At 41.7% G+C, this 9,335-nt stretch overlaps 1 protein-coding gene across 1 annotated transcript; it reads left to right on the top strand.

The window, feature by feature from the left end:
- Window positions 1-998: 998 nt before the first annotated feature.
- On the top strand, window positions 999-8,598 carry got1l1 (glutamic-oxaloacetic transaminase 1 like 1; the record flags this gene model as incomplete). The annotated part of the gene is made up of 8 exons (XM_084552331.1): window positions 999-1,173; window positions 2,283-2,464; window positions 2,758-2,881; window positions 3,586-3,803; window positions 3,891-4,041; window positions 4,985-5,150; window positions 5,834-5,976; window positions 6,537-8,598. 8 exons carry the CDS (start codon window positions 999-1,001, stop codon window positions 6,668-6,670), a joined length of 1,293 nt encoding a protein of 430 aa, XP_084408457.1. The 3' UTR covers window positions 6,671-8,598.
- Between the last annotated feature and the right edge of the window lie 737 nt (window positions 8,599-9,335).

Below are 9,335 nucleotides of genomic sequence, written 5' to 3'. Positions count from 1 at the left end.
CTGAAACTTAAGTATCGATCTCATTACATTGGTATCGATCAATCTCGATAGCAACGTTGGTATCGATATTATCGATATTTGGATCGATCCGCCCACCTCTACCGGGCAGGCTGCTCAAATGTCCCTTAAACAGCTTCTTAAAGAACCCCCCTTGCTCAGCTAATTGTCGAGCCTAACTGCTTGGTTTGGCCATCTACTGCCATCTAGTGCAGTGATTTGTGATTTCCAGCTTCAAAGACTGGCTCACTTATTTCTCTCCTTTGAAATAATAGCTGTGAGATGTTCTGGGGTTTTCATTTGCCTTGAGATTCACTGCCGCTTCTTCATCCCCTTGAAATGACTGTTCTTCAATTCTGTGCCTGGAAGAAACCCTCTGTATCCAAGAGGCATAACGCAGGAGCCCTGTGGTGGATTGTTATATGAAGAACAGGTGTCTGGACATATTTAATAAACACACGTATACAGAACATTACTTCCAAAAGCATATTTAAATGTCAAATGTACAAGTCCACACTTAGCAGCACAATGAAGAGGTTGTTTGAGACAGGCGAAATGAATCAGTGAAAGCCAGGGCTGCTGGAAGTTCTTTGCAAAAATATGTGCACTGATCTGCCTTTATTAAATGCCGCCTCTCCTTCCAAATTGTGTTTTCATTAAATAACGGCAGCTTCAGGTCAGCTAAAAAGCATCCAAACAAACCTTAATGAGGACATGAGGGCCCTCTTTGAGCCGATTTGCTGTCAGATTCACAGGCTGAGGCGAATACATCTGGGGCCAGTCCTTGCCCAAACTGATAGCTGATCCTCTCATTTGCAGACAGCCTGACCAGTTTGATGATGACAAAGGTAAACTCACCAGACCCACAAATTCGGGAGTGACAAACTCATCCATCACCGTTGCCTGGGCGACAGTAGCCAAATACATGCTGTAGCTTAGCAACAGTGCCTAAACAAAAAAGGCTTCCAGCTAGTGGACTGCTTTGTTTGGCTGGGATCAAGATGAGCCGACCCGACAGCAGCCTTGACAAAAAAGGGGTCAACCAAAATGGAGACCCGGGAGGTCATCGCTCCGTGTTTACCGATACTCACACATCAGCAGTGAGTCCTGAAAAAAGGCTGCTGTCTGCCTTTAAGAAAGACACTGAGGCTAAAAAGGTTTACCTGGCAGGGAGAGGTGAGTCCGCTCATTTCATTAAGCTTTTTGTGTGTTTTCCTTCATCAGCAAATGAGAGAAGAGATGCATGTTCAACCACTAAATCCTGCTGTTACAGGTTTGCTTCAGTGCAAAAATGTCAGAATTATTCAGGCGTAGTTTGAACTCTTCGTACAGAATAATGTGCCTTTTTGGAAATAAGCGAAATAAAACATGTGTCAGTCACGTTTCTTTCATGGTACATAGACGCGAGCAGAAAAAAAAAAGGATTTCTCTGTATCTGGCTGCCTCGGCTTTAAATCACAGCACTACAGTGGTTACCTGGGGCCATTTACAGTGAATTATTACATAAAATGACCCATTCACTGTGAAAGTTAGGTTATTACCGACTTATACTTTTGATGGAGAGTTCACAATGAGCCAGAACAAGAATTTCAGTAAAATCAATCCCTCCCCTGGCAGTCAGCATTTACAGAGCAGCTGCTCTAAGATTCAGTGTTTTTTTGTAAAACAGGGACAAAATGTGGATGTGACTGCACCATTAGGTTGTTGAAGGTGCATTTTAAAGCCTGGAGGATGAGTCCCCTGTCACTGTGATCAGCTGTTAGGTGCTGACAGGGGCTGCTAGAGGCCCTCTGTGGACCCAAGGGAAATAACTGCAGGCAAACTCTGCCATAAAATTGCTTCAATTTACACTTTTTAACACTTTTTACAGTACAATAGCTAGCTAAATCTTTGCAGAGATAATGCAATACACAAGCTGTTTTGACAACAACTGCCCAAGGATCGATACCTTAGTGCATGTGTTTATTTCTGTGACACCCACTCATTATCTATAACCTCTTATCTTTCAGGGTGTCACACGGGGCTGGAGCTAACTGCTGGCACGCCTACCGCAAATTAGAATAACTAGAAAACACATGGACGCAACAGAAAATTCTTGAGGCAACAGTGCCAGCCACTGTATCATCTTTTCGCCTTCTATATGATATGATCATCACAAATCACACATTGAAATTTGTCAGCACACATTCAAGATATACTATATTTGTTCTAAACGAGGATGGACATAATGGCACTGTGACTGTGTCCAGGATTTTTCAATTAGTTGCCTTTGCTGCCTTTCACAGAGTATTACAACGAGGAAGGGACGACCTTTGAATTGTGTCTTGTTGGAAAAATCAAGCAACAGTTAAGCGCCGATCCAACTCTTCGTCCAGAGTATCCTTCTTCTCTCGGCCTGGCAGAATTCACGCAGCAAGCCACAGAGGTTTCTCTGGGGAAGAGGTCTAGAGCTATAGTGGAGAACCGGGTAATCTCACCTGTACATACAACAAACTGTAACTCCTTCCTGCAGCAGCATATACTACACTTACTGTATTTATGTTGGCACCTGATTTTGCTCACTACCAAACACACAGAGATGAAGCCGTAGCCTGCAGCCTATCAAGCAAATCAGGCAGGCTACGGCCATTACTTGGAGGTGCTGTAAAGAGCAAATTGTCAAACCATCGATTTACCTGCAGCCGCAACCTCAGAATGAATCAATACAAGTGTCCTTAACTTCAGTCATAGACATAACCCGGCTCTTGGTGTTTGTTGCAGGTGTTAGGTGTGCAGACTCCCGGTTTTATTGCTGCTGTGCGTCTTGGAGCTGAACTCCTGAGGCACTGGCCCGATGACCGTCCAGCCTGGAGTGGGAAAGTCTACCTTTCTGCCCCATGTGATGGTAATTAAAGCATAACTTCCTCGACAAAAAAAAAACAAAAACACATTTTGAGGATATAACACCCCTTGTTTTAAAATGTTGCCCATTAAATTACAGTATAATTATAATAATAATAACAATAATAATAATAATACATTTTATTTTATGGTGCCTTTCAGATCACCCATGGTCACCCAAAGTATGCTCTTGAAGCATAGATACATGACTAAGCTGACGATTCCAGTGATGTAGTGGAAGCCCCACAAGTGGTTTACATGACAATGATTATCAAAGGAGAAGATGACTCATATACCATAAATAACTAAACGAAACAAATGATTCAAAAATAATAGCCAACACCTGTGTCCATAGCAACTCATATTACTGTGACATGCTTCCGAAGGACAGAAGTTGGTAAAGAGCTATTCAACATGAATAGACGTTAACTTGACACACATGAGACAAGCAGTGAGAAAAATGACTGTATTAATAAAGAATATTCACTTGGTTTTTGCAAATGTAGATCGGGAGCTGGAGTTGAACATGAACATTTTTGTACTTGGATTGCGCTCTTTAATTTTCATTTTAATATGATGTGTAGACCTACGCATACTCTGCATGTGATAACAGTAGTGGCACATGTAAGGGATGAAAACAGCGCTGATACATTGATTTATACAGCTTTAAGCATCTAATATAATGTGTTGTCTTGATCCTCCCTGCAGAGTCACTGGCCGGTGTCTTTCAGGGCGCAGGGATCAAAGATATCCGTGAGTATTATTACTGGGATGACAGACACCGGGGCGTCTGTTTGGAGAAGCTTCTGGAGGATTTGGAGAAAGCTCCAGAGCAAAGTGTTGTTGTTCTGTCAGCGTCCGCCCACTATCCGACTGGAGCAGACATTTCCCAGGATCAATGGGCTGTGATTACGCAACTTCTCAAGGTAATGGCTGACTACATTTATGGTTATCAAGAAAGGCTACAACGACTTAGATCCTCATTTGCCGTCTCTCTACGCTGTCTCCAACAGAGGCGCAGACTTTTTCCTTTCCTCTTGTTGCCCACTCATGGTCTCTGTTATGGAGATTTAGGGCGAGATGCTTGGCCTGTTCAGTTCTGTGAGTCGCAGGGAATGGAGCTCCTCTGTGCCCAGTCGTTCTCCTCTTGCTTCGGACTGTATGGTGAGAAAATAGTGTTAAGAATAATTTGCACCAAATGGACTGTACATGTCAAATTAAGACTTTGATGATGTTTAATCAGTGCAACAGTCAATCAGAACTCAGTTTCTTTTGTGCAGTAAGACAGTGTCTGTCCCTAATGCAATATACACCGATCAGGCATAACATTATGACCTAATATTCCATAGGTCTCCCTTGTGACTCCAAAACAGTTGTGACTCCTCAGAGAATGGACATGGGCCTTCTGAGGGTGTCCTGTGTTGTCTGGCAACAGAATACTGTCAGTGGGGGCCTTTGGGTCCTATGGGTTGATAGAAAATTGATCGGTTTAGGATCTAGTGAATTTGGAGGCCAGGTCAACACCTTCTGCTTTTTCATGTTTTCTGAGTTGTTCCTAAAGCGTTTTTGTGTGTGTGTCTGTGTCAGGCTGCATCCTGCTGGGGATGGCTGCTGCCATCAAGGAGTGTCATAGCTATGGGGTGGGGGTGCCTGGTCTGGTCTAGGTGTGTGGTACATGTCTAAGTAACATCCACACGGATGCCAGGTCCAAAGTTTCCCAGCAGAACATTGAATTGTCACAAGATGGTCAATGTTATTTACTTCTCCTGTCAGTGGGTTTAATGTTGTGGCTGATCGGTGAATGTATTATATATGAATGTATACATTCATGTCTCAGTCATTGTGCACCAACAAAGGCACATTCATGAACAGGGTTGACTGTTGTGTGTTCCATTGCCTTGCAATTTCACTATTTGCTTTTTTTCCCTCCATGATATTGAGAATATTCATGTGCACAGAATGGAGAGAATTGCTTTGTTTTCTGATGCAAACGTGTACATGTACGGATTGATTTCAGTAATAGCATTTCAAGTGGTAGAGTATAACATTACTTCTGTTCTGGATTACAATGTGCCTTTAGAACGGCTCATCTTCCTCTCCTCCCCAGGTGAAGCTGTTGGACACCTCCTGTGCGTCTTCAAGCAGAACTCAGTCCTGTTGTCTGTGCAGTCTCAAGCCGAGACAATAGTGAGAACACTGTGGGCCCAACCATCCGTAGGAGGAGCTCATGTTGTCGCCACCGTGCTCGGTAACTCAGCACATCTTGGTGAATGGTGAGATATGTTCCACTTGAAGGAATTCTCTGGTATTTATGTAATATGGTTTGATGTTAGCATTACCACAACATCAGTATGTGTCTCTAGCTGAGGTTTCAGAAGGTTGGTCGAGGTCACATTTTGTGATGGTGCAGTATGGCGAGGTAGAACCCAAATGCAGTACACACACAACGAGGCGAGGGGTAATCCAGCATAAAGTAGTTTAACAAAAGTAATCCAGAAACCCATAAAGATGTCAAAACACAAGGAAACTACTAGAAACTGGAGGGAACACAGGCATGGAATAACAAGGAAAACCACAAAACATCAAATGAAAAACACAGACAAACTGAGAGAGGACAAAGGGAAAGGCAGGACGATATTAGCACACCTGAGCAGAAGGGTGACGGGGCACAGGTGATCAAACGATCAAAGAGGGGAAACACAGGAAGTAAAGCAGGACAAGAAACACCAAGGAAGAAACGAAACAAAATAAAAAAGACACACAAAGACAGAAAGAAACCAAACAAGATTACAACAGATGTATCAAAACCACAAGATCATGACAATAATGGTAGTGGTGACAAAATCCTCCATTTGTTAAATGCACCTCTTGCAAAATGGGTCTTTTGATATTTTGTCTGTATTGGATTGCATATTTTATACATATATTATCAAACTGTTGTTGTTTGTGTTTGCAGGCAGGGAGAAGTTAAGCACATTGTCAAGAGATGCATGCTGATTAGAGCCATTTTAAGAGAAAAGCTGAGGCTTTTGGGAACTCCAGGATGCTGGGATCACCTGACTCACCAAGGTGGACTCTTCTGTTGTGCAGGCTTGAATGGTGAGCAGCATACAGCCTACAGTTTCACATTTTTGAAAGGATTTTCCTGACAGCACACGATTCACTGCGCAAGCCAAGGACAAAATGAAATGCTGTCAGACAACTCGTTTCCATAGCTCCTTTTTTTTTTTGTGTGCTAATCTGCATGATCTTTTCAAATGGATAATTGGCTTTCACAGGACATTTTTTTCATGTTCATGCACCGAGTCAAGGTCTGACATTCTGCCTCTGTTTGAGAGGAATAATACACTGTTGCACATAGTTATGAAACTTCAACTTGCAACACACATTAGCATCAGGCACACATTAACTTTTATGTGTGCCTGATGCATCTGTCCTTGATTTTGGTACCACCAGAGGGATATGCAGGGATATATTTTAAGCTTCTTAAATCAAGTGATTGCTAAATATATGATTACTTATTCAGGCTTTTTCCAGCTTTTTAATTCCATTATGTAACAATAAAACATATAAACCCATTATTCATCTCATTAATTATATACTGATGCACTTCCACTTGTATGACTTGATTTTTTTTTTTTTCTTTTGGACCATTTCAGGTCACCAAGTAGAGTTTCTGTCAAACAGGAGGCACGTGTACCTGCTCCCCAGTGGTTGCTTGAATGTGAGCGCAATCAGCGGCTCTAATCTGGGCTATATAGCCGAGTCCATTCATCTGGCTGTGACCACTTGACGTGGACCACGAGGCTTCTAACATTTTATAACAGTCACAGTGACACCCCTATCCATTCACTCTCACATGCACACACACATTCACACACCAGTGCCATGCACCGGAGGCAACTGGGAGTTCAGTGTCTTGCTCAAGGATACTTGGGCATATGGCATGTTCCAGGGATCAAACAGCTAACCCCTCCTGTTCGTGGACATCCTGCTCTACCTACTGAGCCAGAGTGACTGAAACGCACTGAAACTGAGCCTTTCGCTTGTTATGTATTCAGTTTCAAGTTCACTGTGATTGCAAGTAATGCAAAGAAAAAACAGGCAAGCAGTAATGCAATTACTTATTGAACTGGTGCTGACTTTTCACACAAAATCCAACAGTCAGCAAGATTGAATTAACACCTGGTTTGTATGAGTTGTTCAAACGCTAAAATGTGTAAAAATGTCAGTTTGTGTCTATTTTGGGTCCTGTCAGTGTTGTTTTTACGCCCCAGTTCTTGATTCAAAGTGTTAATTAAGTAACTTTAGAAGCACAGGTAAACAGATTTCTTTTCCTTTAGACAAAGAGTGGTTTCCATCGACTTCTGTCTTAAATTTAGGCGAAGCTTCATGTTTAAGAGCAAACACCGGGATGGTGTCAATCTTCTCAAATGTACTGTACCCTCTGCAGAATATTTTGTGTACTGTAAAATGTTTGCTTCATGTACAGTGAGAAATGTATCTGTGATCATTGTCATGACTGGAAAAGAGTCATTTTATTTTAAACCGAGTGTTCACTGAGTTTTTGTAAAATCAAGGACAGTGTAGTGTGAACACAGTGTGAATAATTATTGTCTATTGTGAAGAAGAGATGCTGTCCTCCGGAGCACTGAATCAAACAGTACTGAATTATCTGTGACTCACTGGTAACCTTTGGAGGAATAAGCCTTAGACAGAAAACCACAAATTGGTTTGATGGATGCTATCTGGCTTTGTAAATTCTTAGTAGCTGTTGCGATTGTCAGCACCAGAAACTGCCTATGCCTGAACAAAGCAGACCTCGGATGCGTCTAGAAGTTGTATTCTTCTGTACTATTATTCCATCCTCCATTCTATTTAACTATCACCAGTCACTATGACAAACGTCTCTTTTGCCTCATATTACAAATTTCCAATCAATCGGGTTCACATTCATATCTGACTAATGTTTATATGGCAGAAAGATCGGATTAGAAACACAATAAGTCAAATGATTTTCATTTAAATCTTATTTCCAAACTCATTTCACGGTCACCACAGGATTAAGAAGTTTCGAGTTGTATTTATATTGGAGCTCCAGTGCATTTCCCTTGCGCTCAGCTAACAAACATTCCCAAATGATATGAATCTATTTAACAGCAAATGCTTGTTCATCTGAAAACATCAGTGAGTAATCCTCTCCTCTATCATGCATATCTGTGTGGCGGTAATAAAGCAATACAAAAATTTGTGTTATTTTCTGATTCTGATAAAGAAACACGTACTTTTTGGAAAACACTGGGCTTTTACCTAAATAAATTTATATCCTCGGGAGCTCTCCATTCATTTGTGAGATGTGCCATTATTGTCGCCGCACGCTGTTTAGTTCTGAGAAACAGGTTGCGACAAGGTGTTTAATGGAGGCAGTGTCCTCACGCTTTTCATTTCACTGAACCTAGGTGACCAACTAGGATAATAATCATGCACCATCATACAGAGTCTGAGCCATTAGATTTCCCTTTGATTTGAATTTGAACATGCTTGCATGTACACAGCGCTGCGGATATTTGCTCGCAACAAGTTTGTGAGAAGTTGTTCAAATGCATCCGGTAGTTATGCCCACATACTGTGTGGATAAAGGTGGATGCCTAAATATAAAAAATTACCATGACAACCAAAAGTTCACAAGGTGCAAAATTCAAAAGTAAGCAGCTACATCCACTATTTAATTTTCTCAGCATACGCAAGCAGCAACATTGACGTTAAGACAGTCTGTGACAGAGCATAATCACATACCAGATAACTGTCGCAACTTTGTTGTGCAGCAGGTTGCCAACCTGGGCAGCAACTCTGGGACACACCTGGGAACTACTGAAGATGAGTTTCATCAATTTCAGGTGTATAGCTGGTTTAGCCCTAACACACACTTGTAATCTGAAAAGGATGCACTGATTGACGGCAATTGGTGATTAAATAATGACTCACACTGAACACTGAACAAATGCTATTAGCTTCAAGCGAAAACAGAACATAATACCATCGAAATGACAATTACTGAGAGATTGTCTGGAAACACAGCCATCATTTCAAGTGGGGTGTGAATAGCACCAAAATGATCTGAGCTGTGTCCTCTTCTGTTGTAGCAGTAATTTGAAATATGCATGGCTTTCTAAACTATGAAAAGGATTAATACCTTTTCTAAAATTGTCATCTGGCTCCTGCAGATCGAAAAGCATTTTCATCGATTGACTATTGTGTCACACATTGAGTTGTGACCTGACCTGCTGACTGACCATGTCTGTTCATCATAGAACAAATAACAGCTGTGCTTGAGGCAGAGATTTCAAGGCATAGATCATAAACATGTACAGTATGTCTTAGTTTTGACAGCAGTTCTTTGAATCACTGCTTTGACACACTGGAGGCCTGGTTGTCAAGGTCACAATGACAAGGTTTAC

The sequence above is a fragment of the Chelon labrosus genome, assembly GCF_963514085.1.
Source record: "Chelon labrosus genome assembly, chromosome: 9".
Lineage (NCBI taxonomy): Eukaryota > Metazoa > Chordata > Actinopteri > Mugiliformes > Mugilidae > Chelon > Chelon labrosus.
This window is presented reverse-complemented; position numbering and strand designations above follow the sequence as displayed.